The sequence below is a fragment of the Sus scrofa genome, chromosome 3 (genome assembly GCF_000003025.6).
Source record: "Sus scrofa isolate TJ Tabasco breed Duroc chromosome 3, Sscrofa11.1, whole genome shotgun sequence".
NCBI lineage: Eukaryota > Metazoa > Chordata > Mammalia > Artiodactyla > Suidae > Sus > Sus scrofa.
In genome coordinates this window covers 10,872,622-10,889,506 of record NC_010445.4, presented here as the reverse complement: position 1 = coordinate 10,889,506, position 16,885 = coordinate 10,872,622, and the positions used below count along the sequence as shown (strand labels likewise).

Genomic DNA, 16,885 nt, shown 5'->3' with positions numbered 1-16,885 from the left:
AGGTCCTCAAGGGAGATCCTGACTTTGCTCAGAGTCCGCCTAGCACAGGCCTGGCACACACAGGTCTCTGTATCCAAACAAGTGAGAGACTTGTCTGCTCTCTGTCTCTAGAGCTTTCATCGTCTGGCTGGCGAATGGAGACACCCTCCGTGTCTTCAAGATGACTAAGCGAGAGGACGGAGGTTATACTTTCACAGCCACCCCAGAGGACTTTCCTAAAAAGCACAAAGCTTCCATTGTCAACATTGGCATTGCCGACACAGGTGAGAGGCGCTCAGGGGATGGAGCTTGCCCAAGGCAAGAGGAAAGAGACCCAGTTACACTTACTCAATCACTGAATAGTAGCCGAGAGTTTTGCTCAGCCCCAGGGTGACAGAAGGGGCTCTGGCTCTGGGCTCCCCTGGAGTCCTGGGAGTCGCTGCAAGTCCCCCGAGGAGACAGGTAAGAATAGCCGCCCTCCTCAGCCAGATCCTTATCTGTGGCAACCCTTGGCTCAGGAGGGGAGGATGGAAACTTTGGGCCGCAGAGGCCTTCATAAGTGTCTCTTTGGAGAATGACAGTTGATCTGGTCATTGACCTCAGCGCACGTGCCGCCCCTCTCTCCTCAGGGAAGTTCATCATGACTGCTTCCAGTGACACGACCATCCTCATCTGGAATCTGAAAGGTCAGGTGCTGTCCACCATCAACACCAACCAGATGAATAATACGTATGCGGCTATATCCCCCTGTAGCAGGTGAGGAAGGGGGGCCCTTGGCCTCAGGGATGGGCAGAGGTTGGGGCTGGGGGCCAGGGATAGAGCAGGAGGAGGAATTCCTGCTTTGGCACCGTGGGTTAGTGATCCGGCTTGTCTCTGTGGCGTTGCTGGCTCAAGCCCAGCCTAGTGCAGTGGGTTAAGGATCCAGTGTGTGCGTAGGTCGCAGATACCATTCAGATTCTGTCCCTGGCCTGGGAACTTCCTTAGGCTGTGGGTTTGGCCAAAAAAGGGCGGGGGGAAGAGCAAAACCTGTGGAATCAGGAAACCTAGATTCAAGACCTTAGTCTTTTTCTTCATCCATAGTTTTTAAAGAGTTTGGGTGGGCGTACTGTGTATCTTACAGCATGGCCATGAGGAGGAACTGAGGTCACGTATAAAAGTTTAAAGATGGTGTTATTTAGATACAAGATTATTAACTTTTTCAGGAAAAAGTTTTGGTGGCTTTGCAGAAAAAGCTGCCCTTGAAATTGTTTTAAAGGAAACTGGGTTTTTTGGCAGGTTTGTGGCCTCGTGTGGCTTCACCCCAGATGTAAAAGTTTGGGAAGTCTGCTTTGGGAAAAAAGGGGACTTTCAGGAAGTTGTTCGAGCTTTTGAACTGAAGGGCCACTCTGCAGCTGTCCACTTCTTCGCTTTCTCCAATGACTCCCGGAGGTGAGTGAACCCTCTCTGATTTCTTAGCAACGGCTCCCAGCCCCGCTTGACAACCAGGATCCTTGTGCCATTCCCTGCAGCAGCTCTGAAGCAGGTGGGGTGCCTGGCTCTCAGCAGGAAATAGCTAGAGTGGTGGAGCTGGCTTCCTGACGAGTGGATTCCCTAGTGCTGTCCCAGTGGCCTCCCTTCGGGGAGTGTTGGGGCTACAGCTGTGACTTTCTGTGCTGCAGGATGGCCTCTGTCTCCAAGGATGGTACCTGGAAACTGTGGGACACAGATGTGGAGTACAAGAAGCAACAGGACCCCTACTTGCTGAGGACAGGCCGCTTTCAAGAAGCGAGCACCATGCCGTGTCGCCTGGCACTCTCCCCTGACTCCCAAGTCTTGGCCTTGGCCTGTGGCACCAGTATTCATCTGTACAGTACCCGGAGGGGTGAGGAGGAGGAGCGCTTTGAGCAGGTCCATGGAGAGTGTATCACTGACTTGTCCTTTGACATCACTGGCCGGTTTCTGGCCTCCTGCGGGGACCGGGCGGTGCGGCTCTTCCACAACGCCCCTGGCCACCGAGCAGTGGTGGAAGAAATGCAGGGCCTTTTGAAGCGGGCCTCCAATGAGAGCACCCGCCAGAGGCTACAGCAGCAGCTGACGCAGGCCCAGGAGGCCCTGAAGAGCCTGGGTGCCTTGAAGAAATGACTCTGGGGGTACAGCACTGCTGCCGCCACTGCTGCCTCTTCTCCAGGTACACCCCGGCTGGAAACCGTTCAAAAGGAGTGTCCTAATTTTCTTAATGGTGGCTCCTCTCTCTTTTTTCCCATTGAAACTATTCTTGCCTACTTAGATCTCTCTCTCCCTTCTTGCTGGTTGTGACTCTTGGCCTTACTTGACCTCCCAGGCTAATGATCAAGGTGCTTCTCTTTTTCCTGGGCCCAAGGAGTGGAGTCTGTCTTCTCCAGGCACTGAGGAGAGTGGTAATTAGAAGAGAGAGAGAACATGGTCTTTGACCTGTGGCAACACACCCTGCTACCCAAAGAAGCTTGTAATTGTGGGGGAGAACCTCGGGAACGCCGGGGTACCAACCAGCAGTTTTGCAGGGGTAGGAGATGAGAATAGCTTCCAATTCCAGAACTGTGCTATGGCTCAGGGAAAGGCAAAGCTCCTAACTCCATCACACAGTAATTAAGGGATTTCATTTTGTGCCTCAGTTTCTTATTTGTAAAATGGAGAATTATCTCTTGACATCTTTAACAAAGATGTGAGAGTATGAGAGTATAAAATTCCTAGATTTGGAAGAAAAGTGGAAAAGTCATAATACATGTTATCTTTTGTGCAACATGATTTATTGACTACTGGGTAAAAGTGGGACTCAAACAGGGCAGTTTGAAACTACATTAGAAAGAAACATATCCCTTGGGAAGGCCAAGTTTCTGGGACTTGATCGTACATTTCCTGTCTGGTTCTGCTTTAAGTTGTGTGGGGGAATCACAGAATCCCAAGATGGGGCTGGAGTTCCCGTCGTGGCGCAGTGGTTAACGAATCCGACTAGGAACCATGAGGTTGCGGGTTCGGTCCCTGCCCTTGCTCAGTGGGTTGCCGATCCGGCGTTGCCGTGAGCTGTGGTGTAGGTTGCAGACGCGGCTCGGATCCTGCATTGCTGTGGCTCTGGTGTAGGCCGGTGGCTACAGCTCTGATTCGACCCCTAGTTTGGGAATCTCCATATGCTGCGGGAGCGGCCTAAGAAATAGCAAAAAGACAAAAAAAAAAAAAAAAGCCAAGATGGGGCTCTTCTCTTCCAGGAGGGTAGAGCCTGTTTGAGGAGAACCTCTTTTCAGTTCATCAAATATCCGAAGACCTATGCTGTGCCTAGCCCAGCACTGGACACTGGAGATAAATATGAATAAGACATCTTTGCCATCCAGGACGGCTGGCGGGAGGGAGGTACACACGTCTGTGAAGTGCTTTTTGTTAGTTTATTCATAGCTGGCAAAGGCTGTTATCAAAGTCAAGGCAAGAGAGGCTTGACTTAGGACAAGAGGCAATGGATACAAAGTTGAAATCGGAAGGACAGACTTGATAGGAGATATTAGGTATGTAGAAGTTCAAGTTTTTGGACTTTGAGGACTGCTTGGATATGACATGAGGGAAATGAGGAATCTAGGAAGACTTGAGCCTAGGCAAAATTTCTCCATCCAAATAAGTTCTTACTCCCTCTCCCTAAAGCTAGAGCCTCCGCCAGCCACACTCAACTCAAAAGGTTTGAACAAGTCCCAACCTTGGAGCCCCCCTTAATTTTTCCCTTTTCATTGCTCCCTCTGCCCTGCTACACTAGTTCCATCCACTCCATCAGAAAACTCTTAGTCACTTTCCAGTTTATACCCTGAATCCGCTACCTTTCTCCATCTTTGCTGTTACCATCCTGGTCCTAGCCGTTGTCACCTGCTGGACTGCCATAACATAGCTTCCTCATCCACCCCCCCGCTTCCTCTCTTGTCTCGTTAAGTCACTTTTCTATGTAGCAGAGTGATCTTTTGAAAATATAAAACAGATCACATTGTTCCCAAGTTAAAACCCTCCAAAGGCATCTCATTGCCCTTGGAATAAAATCCAAAATACTCTCCAAGGCCTATAAAGTCCTGTATTATCTGGCTTCTTGCTCTGAGATTTTATTCCTACTCTCCCAGCCATCCCAACCTTGCTGTTCCTGGACCGAGCCAAGTTATTTCCAGCCATCAAGGGGGATTTGTACCTGTGTTTTTTCCTCTGCTTAGAAGCATTATTATTTTTCTGTCGACAGACTTGTCAGGCTTGTCAGAATTCAGTTATCAGTTGTTTAGGAGGGACCCTCCCTGACCACCCAATCTGAAGTAGCCCTTTCCACCAATGAGATGACATATTTTGCATTCCTTAATGCTATCTGGAATTACCTTGTTTGGGTATTTGTTAGTTTCAGGGTCTCAGCTTAAATGCTATGGACGTCAAGTGGGTGCTATAAATGCGTGAATTGGGCCACTGTCGTCTGTGCAGGAAATGGTGGAGACTGAGGTGGTCTTTAACAGCCTGTGTCCTGGGCCAGGGGCAGAGGTGGCTGTGGTTTAATCATCAGGAGTCCAGCAGCAGTTGCCTGTTTGAGAGGAGCTAGAAGTTGGCAATTTACTGTGAAAAAAAAAATTAAGCATTATATGGGCCAAACAAAAAGCTAGTTTGGGGAGAAGGCAGCCCAACAGTCTCTGTTTGGCAGCTTCTGGATTGTTCGTTAACCTGCTGGAATGTGAGCTCCGCAGGAATCCTAGTCTGTCTGATTTGCTCTGTATCCCAAACACGGTACCTGGGATTGAGTAAGTACTCAGTAAATGTTGGACTCAAACCAGGGCAGTTGACAGAAATTTCAGTACCTTCTGTGTACTGTGGTTTTATGTTCCTCCTAACAGACTGATAACACTGTGCACGTGGGTCCTGGTGAATATTTGCTTTCTGATTGTCAGAAGAATGAGACTAAACCACTTTGCATATCTGCTTGGCTCTGGCTCTACTTTCATTGTATGACCAGGAGAGGAAGTGACCACAGAATATTGAGTTACTAGAACCAGCTGGGGCACTTAGAGACTTGAGACCTTGAGCATGCAGATCACTTGACGTCTCTGAATTTGTTTCCTCTTCTGTAAAATGGGTATAAGCCCTGTCCCGCCTGCCTTCTAGGGCTGTGAATGTCTAAGACGAGTGACAGCACTACAAGAAAGTCATTACAGAGACTTCGTGAGGACAGAAATCTCTCAGTGAAGATGAGGCTGCTTCTCTTATAAGCATGGAGAAGTTACCTGGATATTAATGTAGACCAGAGGCCATTGTATTTTTTTTTTAATTTAAAAAAAACTTGTGTATGAAGGCAGCATTAATACTTTAATATTAATATTTCAATTTCTATGGGTTTGAAATTTTTCAAAATAAAAATTTGGGGAAATAGTAAAAAATGGTATATAGACTATTTTTATCAGTCATCAAGAATAGAAAAAAATAGGAGTTCCTGCTATGGTGCAACAGGATTGGCAGCATCTTGGCAGTGCTGAGACAAAAGTTTGATGTACAGTGGGTTAAGGATCCAGCATTGCCACAGCTGTGGCTTAGGTCGCAACTGCAGCTCGGATCTGATCCCTGGTCTGGGAACTCCATATGCTGTGGGGTGGCCAAAAATGAAAAAAAAAAAAAAAAATTACAGAAGTGCACATTTAAAGATGAGTTTATACTTGTAGTCAATTTCAGTTAAGGTAAGGAGTTCCCGTCATGGCTCAGCAGTTAATGAACCCGACTAGTATCCATGAAGACACTGGTTTAATCCCTGGCCTCGCTTGGTGGCTTAAGGCTCCAGTGTTACGGTGAACTGTGGTGTAGGCTGCTGGCTGCAGCTCCAGTTCAGCCCCTAGCCTGGGAACCTCTGTATGCCTCTGTATGCCACAGGAAAAATAAAAATTTTTGGTTAGGGTAATAACAAGACTCATGTTAAAAAGTATTCTGTGTAGTTCCCATTGTGGCGCAGCGGAAATGAATCCGACTAGGAACCATGAGGTTGCGGGTTCGATCCCTGGCCTTGCTCAGTGGGTTAAGGATCCACTGTTGCTGTCAGCTGTGGTGTAGATTGCAGACATGGCTCATATCTGGTTTGGCTCTGGCTCTGACGTAGGCTGGCAGCTTACAGCTCCGATTCAACCCCTAGCCTGGGAACTGCCATATGCTGTGGGTTTGGCCCTAAAAAAGACAAAAAAGACCCAAAAAAAAGTGTTCTGTAGTTGGAGATTAGAGGAGGTGACTAGGAAGTACATACTCTGTGCTATGAGTGTTCGGTGCGGGTGGGTTGTATCATAGACCTTAAATTGGCCAGATATCTAGAAACTTAGTAATTTGGGGATTCATGTACTCCTTTACAAAATTCCAGAAATATGAGTCTTCCAGGTGAGTATGTCTTAGTTTCAGCATACAGCTCTTTCCCCCCGCTTTGGTCACCCCGACACCTTGTGGAACCCGAGCCACAGCAGGGGTCGAACCCGAGCCACAGCAGTGACAACGCCAGATCCTTATCCTGCTGAGCCACCAGAGAACTCCAGCACACAGCTCTTGAGGCTGAGGTCCACTGATGGGCACAGGCCGGCATTGCAGAATCAGCCACTGCAACTGAAAGTGTGATTCATATATCCAAACCTGGCAGCATCTTCTGAGATTGTGACTGTATGTCCAGCTCTTCACTTCTTCAAGCTTCCAACCCTGATCCCAGAGTTCAGGGCGGCCAGAAAATGAATGTGGTTTGCACTTGCTTTCTCTTCAGTATACAGACCCAGTCTGAGCCCATTTTCATTTTCTTGATCACATTAATCGTGTCTAACACTGAATGCTAAGCTTTCAACCACCAACAGCTCATTTCTGTTTTTGCCTCAGCAAAACCCAGTAACCAACCACATCTTAGTTTTTAATGGGGTGAACTTCCACTTCCCCGACTCTTAATCCATATAATCTACAGGGGTTAGACCCAGACTCTCCATGGTGGGCATATGACCAATCAGCCAATCCCTGGACATTGCCAGAACTTTAGGAAAGTGAAAATATCTCTAATATTCTGCTGCGATTGCCTAGTATGTAGAGGGTAAGGTAAACTTTGTGTGGTCCCGCCAGAGAATGAAGGCAGCACAGGAAAGCCGCTAACGATGTCGAAAGTCAGCTGGGGCTCTTGCTTGCTTAGACTGCTGGATCCAGACACACCACTGGCCATAGAAGAGCCAATAAATTCCTGTTCCTGACTCTCAGTTTGAGTTGGGATACTCAGAACTGAAAGAGCCTTGACATCAGTTTATTAGAGGGTCCAAGTAAACTGCCCAAGGCCCATAACCAAAAAATGGCTTGTCTAGAGCTCAGGCCTATCTGGTACTGAAGTGCATGCCTTTAAGCACAGCCCATCACCAGTAGTTGTAAAGGCAGAGGCAAGGAGTTCCCGTTGTGGCTTAGTGGTTAACAAATCCGACTAGGAACCATGAGGTTGCTGGTTCCATCCCTGGCCTTGCTCAGCGGGTTAAGGATCTGGCATTGCCGTGATCGGGGTGTAGGTCGCAGATGCAGCTTGGGTCCCGAGTTGCTGTGGCTGTGGTGTAGGCCAGCAGCTGTAGCTCCTATTAGACCCCTAGCCTGGGAATCTCCATATGCACGGGAGCAGCCCAAGAAATGGCAAAAAGAAAAAAAAAAAAAAAAAAAAAAAAAAAAGGCAGAGGCAAGAATACAAATGGAGGCCATGACTTTGTTATGAATTAAGCTGAGTGCAAGAATGTTATGTCCTACCTTGATATAACATCCTGGAAGGCCAAGTTCAAATTTAGAATTCTCAGATTCAGGTATATGTCATGCCATCTTGGCCATGAAAAGGCCCCACCTGCCTCTCAGCCAGCAGCCACTAGGGCCTTAGGGTGTGCCTCATGCTAGCATCACCTTTGTGAGAATGGGCCAGGAAAGAGGCTCATCCGAGCCCTGGAAGCAGGCTTGGGGTGGTTTGGACAGGGAGTCCAGGGTCTAGTGGGTAATCACATTTCCCTGGTCTTACAGCTGTGCCTCATGGGGAGGGGCCTGGCAGGGTGAGGGCCAGGACAGGTCCCTCTGGAGGAGGCCTCTTTTATTTTTAATTATTTTTTGCTTTTTAGGGCCACACCTGTAGCATGTGGAGGTTCCCAGGCTAGGGATCGAATTGGAGCTACAGCTGCCAGCCTCCACCACAGCCATGTGGGATCCGAGCCAGGTCTGTGACCTCCACCACAGCTCATGGCGACACAGGATCCTTAACCCACTGAGCAAGGCCAGGAATCTAACCCGCAACCTCATGGTTACTAGTCAGATTCGTTAACCACTAAGCCAGGATGGGAACTCCCAGTTGTGCCTTTTCTTAACAGGTATCTGTGGCCTTATTACTGACTCTCCAGTCTCACCTTTCAATTCTTCCAAGCATCCCACAGACCAGCTGCAGCCAGGGTACCAACATGGCCACATCTACACCCTGATCCTTCCTCCGTCACATCCCAGGATCAGTCTGACAGGACAGCAGGGAAGCTGTGGGGGGCTGAGCAGACTGTCTTTCTTATAAACTGACGGAGCTTTTCCACCCGAAGTCATCGTGGATGCTCTCAGCGCCCAAGGCGAACTTGGCTTCCTCCCGCTTAAACGTCTCAAACCGCTTTCTGGCTGTTTGTGTATGCTCCTTATTGAGTAGGATTTTTGTTTTTGTAAAAATCTCAGTGAGGAGTTCCCTTCGTGGCTCAGTGGTTAACAAAACCCCAATTAAGATCCATAAGGTTGCATGTTCGATCCCTGGCCTCACTCAGTGGGTTAAGGATCCGGCGTTGCCGTGAGCTATGGTGTAGGTTGTGCCATCGCAGCTCAGATCACACATTGTTGTGGCTGTGGTGTAGGCCTGCAGCTGCAGCTCTGATTCAACCCCTAGCCTGGGAACTTCCACACGCCGTGGGTGCGGCCCTGAAAAGCAAAAAAATAAAATAAAAAATAAAAATCTCAGTGAAACTAGTGATTGAATACCCTGTTTTACCCTCTAATCCTTTCCTTTTTTCTTCTTCTTCTTCTTTAATGGCTCCTTTCTGCCACAGCTAAAACTGATGAGATGATCATGGCTGCCATTTGTCGAGTACTCATTATAGTCCGGACACCATTCTCAGTTCTGTACTGATAGTAACTCATTTCGTCCTCCCAGCAGGTCTCTGACTCTTACAATTCCCATATCACAATCGGTGACTCGACAGCCTTGCCGGTCACTTAGGCAGCACATGGCTGAGCTGGGATTCAAGGCGGCGGAGTCTGGGTCTAGAGCTCATGTTCCTGCTGGTTCTCCAGCTGTGGCAGGAGTCAGAATCACCTGGGGCCAGGGTTTAACTACAAAGGGCCCAGGACCTCTCCTGTTTCCGCGGGCCTGGGCATCTGTGTTCTTTATGAACTCTCAGGTGAGTCTGATACCGGTGTTTGGGAACCATGCCCTGTGCTAGTCTGCCTTGATCTTAAATGTTATTCCTACTCTACTGCCCTGATCCTACAGGTGTTTCCTTGCTTGTGCCCAATGATGGAGGAGCTGCAGGTCAGCCACCCAGGGCCCTCTCAGTGGGCTCTCCCATTCCCTGCTAGGCCCCAGAAATCCCCAACTCTTGTCCCTGGTCACAAGGCCATCACCTCACTTCTCTCGGGAGCCTCTCTGTGTGTTTTGTTTTTTTTTTTGTTTTTTGTTTTTTTTGGCTCCGCCTGGGGCATGCAGAAATCCCGGGCCAGGCATCAAACCCTTGCCTTAGCTGTAACCAGAGCCACAGCAGTAACAATGCCAGGTCCTTAACCTCTAGGCCACAGGGAACTCCAGGAGCCCCTCTTTGGAAACTGCCTTTCTCATGTTACCTCAGATTAACATAATGGCTCCTCAGTGCTTTTCCAAGCTGAACATTTCTCCATCTCTACCCCACATTGTGTTATCATCTATCTGTGCTGTGATTATCTGGAGAGTACGTGACATGTCTGATGAACTTCAGTATCCTCACAGCTTAACATAGGGTCAGTTGGTCAAATAAAAGAACGTCCAGTTCCCTTTGTGGGTTAAGAAACCCACATAATTTTCATCAGGATGCAGTTTCAATCCCTGGCCTGGCTCAGTGGGTTAAGGGTCTGGCGTTGCCACAGGTTGTGGCGTAGGTCACAAATGCGGTTCAGATGCCATGTTGCTGTGGCTGTGATGTAGGCCGGCAGCTGCAGCTCTGATCCGACCCCTAGCCTGACCTGGGAACTTCCTTATGCCACGTGGCCCTAAAAGGAAAAAAGAACTTCCATCTGCCTTCCCTAGTTGCCTCTGGCCTTGTGGTCCCTGAGTGCCCACTTGGATTCTCATTCTCACCTCCCTTCTGAAGTGCCCACATCCAATACCTGACCCAGGGATCGCACAGCCTTTAACCAGTGTGTGCGTTGGGCACAACCTTTAAACACCCAGCACCTGCGGCTGTTTTAAGATAAGGGTCAGGGACAGATGCGACTTGTGGTTTTCAAACCACACAATACTTGGGGTAAGATGACCTCCCAACAGTGAACCGTTACTTCCCGTCTCCTTGCCTCCCCCCCTGCCCCATTCTGGGGTCTTCCTGCCGCCTGCACGCAGCCCCCCAGGAGCATTAGGGAAACCAGATTCTCTGCTGATCTCTCTGTGAAATGTAAGTGTCTTGTTTTCATAATTATAGCTACTGCAGTAAAGTCATGTCTCAGAGACTAATATTTTGGGGAAAGGTGCCTAAAGCTTTGTTTCCACATTGTCTGTGTTTTCTTCTACGCACATCCCTACGTCCGGTGTTCTTGCCTTTGGTTAATCCCCTCCCTTTTCAGTGTGGGCGGGACCTGCAGCTTGCTTCTAACCAGCTTGCCAAAGGGAATGGGATGTCACGTGTGATTATGTTATGGTATATAAGGCTCCTTTTTGCCAGCAGACTTGCTTTCTGCCCTGCCGGCCTGTTGTGAGGGGGCCTATGGAGGGGCTGCATAGTAGCCTCTAGAAGTTAAGAGCTGAAGTCTTAAAAGTGCAAGGAAGTTACATCTGTCAAAACCCTGAGTGAGCCTGAAAGGGAGGGAGTCTCTGGCTGGTCAAGCTCTGCAGATGAGACCTGAGTCCTGGCCACATACTGCTCGTAGCCTTGCACGTGGACTCAGGTAAGCCATACTGGATTCCTGACCCATGGAAACCGACATAAATCTGTGTTGTTTTGAGCCACTAAGTTTTTAGCAATTTATTATGCAGCGTAGAAAATGAATACACCTGCCCTCCAAGATGTTGCCCAAATTATACCCCCTCTGTCTTTACTCCTTAAGAGCAAGGTTCTATTTGTTTCTGGATTCCCTTCTGTCACAGAGCTTTGCTCATAGTCCTCAGAGGAGTCAGCAAAACAGGAGTTCGTGCAGGGAGTTCCCATTGTGGCTTGGCAGACTAAGAATCCAACTAGTATCCGTGAGGATGTGGGTTTGATTCCGGGCCTCATTCAGTGGGTTTAGGACCTAGTGTTGCTGCAAGCTGCAGCATAGCCCACAGATGTGGCTTGGATCTGGCATTGCTGTGGCTGTGGCGTAGGCTGGTGGCTCAGCTCTGATTCAACCTCTAGCCTGGGAATATCCATGTGCCTCCAGTGTGGCCCTAAAAAGAAAAAAAAAAAAGGTGTTAGTGCATTTCTAAAATCATAATTAAGCAAAGTAGGGAAAAATTTTTAATTTTAGGGAAAAAAAGACAAAAAAATTGATATCACTTGCATCTCTTACAGGACATCGCACAGTTCTTTTTTTGGAGGGCCAAACCTGCCCAAAAAAGACTTCCAGCAAAAGTCCTGAGAAGGTCCCTTCTTAGTTCACATACCCATCCCTTAGCCAATCGCTGTGACTAATGATCTACAGTGCTCTGATTGGCCAGACCTGGGTCACATGCCCATCTCGATGACAGAGGGTGGGGTCAGTGTCACCCAAAGCCCCCCGGACTGAGATTGGGAGGAGGTGGTTTCCCAGCAAAGAAGAGAGAAGTGTAGTTAATAGAAGCAAGGATTCCAGGCATCAAAAGCATCCGTTGACCAAAACTCATAGCTACTTACATCAAGTGACAGATGGGAAATTTTGTAGTTGCTGTTGTTGTTGTCTTTTTGCCTTTTCTAGGGCCGCTCCCGCGGCATGTGGAGGTTCCCAGGCTAGGGGTCGAATTGGAGCTGTAGCTGCCGACCTACACCAGAGCCACAGCAATGCCGGATCCGAGCCACATCTGTGACCTACACCACAGCTCACGGCAACACCAGATCCTTAACCCACTGAGCGAGGCCGGGGATCGAACTCACAACCTCATGGTTCCTAGTCGGATTCGTTAACCACTGCGCCATGACGGGAACTCCAAGCTCCCCCTTATTTTTATTCTCCCTTCCTTCTCTTCCTTCTCTCCTCCCTCCCTCCCTTCTTTCATCAGAGAGTTGCTGATCATCTTCCATGGACTGCATGTAGAGTATATAAGATGCTTCCTCCCTGAGGTTGTGGGGAGAAGGAAGGCCTGGATGTACATGCGTGGGTTACAAACTTAAACAAATAAATAATATTTTTGTTTCTTTTTAATTAAGGAGAATATTTAAATAGATAGTGAAACTGGGTTAGAGCTCCTTAGCCTTGCACATTCTTTCTGAGCCTTGGCTCCCAGACTGGGCTACACAGAAGATCATATTTTATTTTTATGTATTTATTTATTTTTCTTTTTAGGGCCACACATGTGGTGTACGGATGTTCCCAGGGGTCAAATCACACCACAGCCACAGCAATCCCAGACCCAAGCCTCCTCTGTATCCTACACCTCAGCTTGCGGCAATGCTGGATCCTTAACCCATTCAGAGAGTCCAGGGATTGAATCTGCATCTTCATAGATACCACTTGGGTTCTTTTCTTTCTTTTTTTTTTTTTTTGTGGTCTTTTTGTCTTTTTAGAGCTGCACCTGTGGGATATGGAGGTTCCCAGGCTAGGGGTCTAATTGGAGCTGTAGCCGCCGGCCTACGCCACAGCCACAGCAACGCCAGACCTGAGCGACATCTGGGACCTACACCACAGCTCACGGCAACGCTGGATCCTTAACCCACTGGGCAAGGCCAGGGATCGAACCCGCAACTTCATGGTTCCTAGTCGGATTTGTTTCTGCTGTGCCACGATGGGAACTCTACTAGTTGGGTTCCTAACCAACTGAACCACAATGGGAACTCCAAGATCATCTTTTATTTATTTATTTTGCTTTTTAGGGCTGTACTCGTGGCATACGGAGGTTCCTAGGCAAGATCATCTTTTAAAAAATACATTAAATGCATTTTCCCCTAATAATGCCCTCTACCCAAGACACCCACCTCCCAATACCTGGAATCTTGAATTTGTTAGGATACGTACTGTCTTAGTTTGGGCTGCTATAACGGAGTACCATAACTGGATGGCTTAAACAACAGAAATTTCTCACAGTTTAGGAGGATGGGAAGTCCAAGATCAAGGCACTGGAGAATCAAGTCCAAGATTTGATGTCTGGTGAGAGCCTGCTTGCTGGTTCATAGATGACCACTTTTTCGTTGTGTCCTCACATGGCAGAAAAAGGGCAAGATAGCTCTCTGGGGTCCTGATTATAAGAGCATAAACACAGAGTTCCCTGGTGGCCTAGTGGTTAAGGACCTGGCATTGTTGCTGCAGTGGCAAGGGTTTGATCCCTGGCCTGGGAACTTTCGCATGCTGTGGCCATACCCTCCTGCAAAAAAAAGAGCACAAATACCATTCACGAGGGCACCACTCTCATGACCTAATTTTCTCCCGAAGACACCTCTTTTTTTAAAAAAAAATTTAATATAGTTGATTTACAAGGTTGTACCAATTTCTGCTGCCCAGCAAAGTGCCCAGTGATACATTTGCATACATTCCCTTTCTTAAATTATCTTCCATCTCGGGCCATCCAAAGAGGCCGGATATAGTTCCCTATGCTGCACAGTAGGGCCGCATTGCTTGTCCATTCTAAATGTAATAGTTTGCATCTACTAACCCCAAACTCCCTGTCCATCCCACTCCCTCCCCCTCCACCTTGGCAACCACAGGTCTGTTCTCTATGTTTGTGAGTCTATTTCTGTTTTGTAGACAGGTTCTTTTGTGCCGTATTTTAGATTCCTCATATAAGTGATATCATATGGTGTTTGTTTTTCTCTTCCTGACTGACTTAGTACGAGAATCTCTAGTTGCATCAAACGCATTGCTTAATACCATCAAACGGCGTTCAGATTTCAACATGTAAATTTTGCCATGACATAAACGTTGAGTTCATTGCACGTGCCAAAAGGGAACTAAGGTCATTAATCAGCTGCCTATTTTATTATTTTTTTTATTTCCACACTGCTCGTGGCATGTGGAAGTTCAGGGGCCAGGGATTAAACATGAGCCACAGCAGTGACAATGCCCTATCCTTAACCCACTGAGCCACCAGGGAACTCCTTGGCTGGCTTTAAAATAGAGAGATTATCCTGGGTTATCTGAGAAGGCCCAAGGGAATCACAGGGACACAATGTCCTTAAAGGTGGAAAAGGGAGACAGAAGAGAGAGTCAGAGATATGGCAGCAGGAGGAGGACTCTACCTGATGTTGCTGGCCTGGAAGACAGGAGAGAGCCATGAACCAAGGAAAGTGGGCAGCTCCTAGAAGGTGGAAAAGGAAAGGAAAGAGATTTTCCCCTGGAATCTCTAAGAAGGAATGAACTTTGAATTTAGTCCAGTGAGATCCCTATCAGACCTCTAACCTACAAGATAAGACACTTGTGCTGTTAAAGGCGATAAGTTTGCTATAATTTGTCATAGCAGCAACAGAGAACAAACACAATGATGTGACATAAAATATCAAAGTACAGAATAAGGCACAGAGCATGCTGCAATGATTTGCATGAATATGTACTTTTGTATGTATGTTTCTAAGTGTGTGGACCAGTGGTTCTTAACATTGGCTAGACATTAAAGCAATCTAGAAAGCTTAGACACGCACACACACACACACACACACACACATACAGAGTTCCCACTGTGGCTCAGCAGTTAGCAAACCCGACTAGCATCCGTGAAGACATATGTTCGATCCCTGGCCTCGCTCAGTGGGTTAAGGATCCAGCATTGTCATGAGCTGCGGTTGGTGTAGGTTGCAGACGAAGCTCTCGGATCCTGTGTGGCTGTGGCTGTGGTGTAGGCTGGGGTATGTTTGGGTATGTCAACTTCCATATGTTGCAAGTGCAGCCCTAAAAAGAAAAAAAAAAAAAAGGCTTAAAAACAAATCCTAATGGCTGGGCTGTAATCCCATAAATCAGAACCTCTCGGAGTGGGGGGGGGAGAAGAACTCAGGCAAAGGTATCTTTTTTTTTTTTTAAATTTTATGGCCATCTCTTGGGCCAGGGATCAGCTCTGAGCCACAGTTGTGACCTATGCCAGATCCTTTAACCCACTGTGACAGATGCTGCCGATTCTGTCGTGCCACAGTGGGAACTCTACATCGGTATCTTTTGAAGCATGCCAGGTGCAGTCAGGTTGAGGCCACTGGTACAGACTCTTTTTAGAAGGCTAGGCAGAGGGGGACAGGGTGACTGTGAGACCAGGGGAGGTTAAGAAGGACGGACTTGCTTTTTTTTTTTTACCTTTTGAACTTCACTGTATCCCTTGGAAAAAACCTTTTCATAATGGACCAAAATAGAGACAAGAGTATAAGGAACACCCACGTATCCATTACACAACTTCACAATTACCAACATTTTGTACTCTTTTACTTTTGTAGCATGTGTATGTTATACATTAAGACAAAATGATGAAAATAAAATACAACCTAAAAAGAAAAAAGGGAGTTCCTGCTGTGGCTCAGCAGGTTAAGAACCTGACTAGTATCCATGAGGATGCTGGTTCAATCCCTGGTCTTGCTCAGTGGGTTAAAGATCCGGTATTGCTGCAAGCTGCAGCATAGGTCACAGATGCAACTCGGATCTGGCGTTGCTGTAGCTCTGGGGTAAGCCGGCAGCTGTAGCTCCAATTCAGCCCTTCGCCGGGAAACTTCTATATGCTGCAGGTGGGGCCCTAAAAAAAAAAAAAAAAAGGAAAGGGCTGAGAGAGGTGAATTCAATGCTCTAAGGGGGCCTAGGCCTAAGGGTGGGATTATATGCTTTTGGAACAGTTGTGGAGGTTGAGTCTTGAAAGATGGGAATTTCCAAAGGAGGACGTTGAGGGGGTTGTGAGAGGGAAGAGCCGGCCTCCAGGGAGACGAAGAGTGAGTAGGAGCACAGAGGCGGAAGTGTGCAGAATCTCTTCAGTGAACAGGGAACAAGTCTTGTTCAGCTGCAGCTGAACAAGAGTACAGGCAGGAGCAGTGGCACCAGAAGCCACTGCAAGGCACTTTGTGGTTTACAAAGCTCATCCAGTTCCTACCTCACAGATCCTCAGCACAAGCCTGGGAAGTACAGTGCCATTGTTATTGACGTAACTTCACAGAAAACAAAACAAAACCACACTTAGGATTCAGAATGGTTAAGTGACCCACGCAAACCCATGAGATAAGTATACGGCTGGGTGGGATCCTGACCCAGGGTTTCTGTCTCCTGGCATTCCTTTCGATGTGACTGGGGTCATAACTGGGACCCTGAGTAGAGCAATGGCATAAGGTTGAACTTAGGCAATGGGGAGCCATGGAAAGGACTTTATAAGAGGCCTGGTCATCAAAGGTGTGCTGGCCCCAGACAGGTGTGCTGGTTGGGGAGGGCTGGGTGCTATGCAGGAGCTAAACTGCTCTGACAAAGAAAGTGGGATGAGTTCCAGACAATGTGGACAGGGTGGAAAGGGAGAAAACAGCTGATGGCGGGCCTAAAGGGAGTGTGTGGGCAATAGCCAAGACATGGAAACAACCTCAATGTCCATCGACTGATGAATGGAATA

At 47.8% G+C, this 16,885-nt stretch overlaps 2 protein-coding genes across 7 annotated transcripts in view; both read left to right on the top strand.

The window, feature by feature from the left end:
• The window catches only part of TBL2 (transducin beta like 2), a 42,095-nt gene that overhangs the window by 2,935 nt on the left and 22,275 nt on the right, over positions 1-16,885 (top strand). Inside the window, exons 4-9 of one of the 6 annotated variants that reach the window (XR_001307367.2) lie at positions 112-263; positions 609-735; positions 1,255-1,407; positions 1,638-2,146; positions 9,134-11,109; positions 12,395-12,537. Coding sequence is in view for 3 of the 6 variants with exons in the window: in XM_013995532.2 (XP_013850986.1) it covers positions 112-263; positions 609-735; positions 1,255-1,407; positions 1,638-2,100 (895 nt within the window). In the remaining 3 variants the exon portion in view is untranslated. The other 5 variants (XR_001307369.2, XM_013995532.2, XM_021086320.1 and 2 more) reach the window with 5 other exon arrangements.
• Positions 2,022-16,885, top strand: part of BCL7B (BCL tumor suppressor 7B) — a 37,139-nt gene continuing 22,275 nt past the window's right edge. The window contains exon 1 of the mRNA XM_013995535.2: positions 2,022-2,146. Within this exon, the coding sequence (XP_013850989.1) occupies positions 2,097-2,146 (50 nt within the window). The 5' untranslated portion in view covers positions 2,022-2,096. The remainder of the gene's footprint in view (positions 2,147-16,885) is intronic.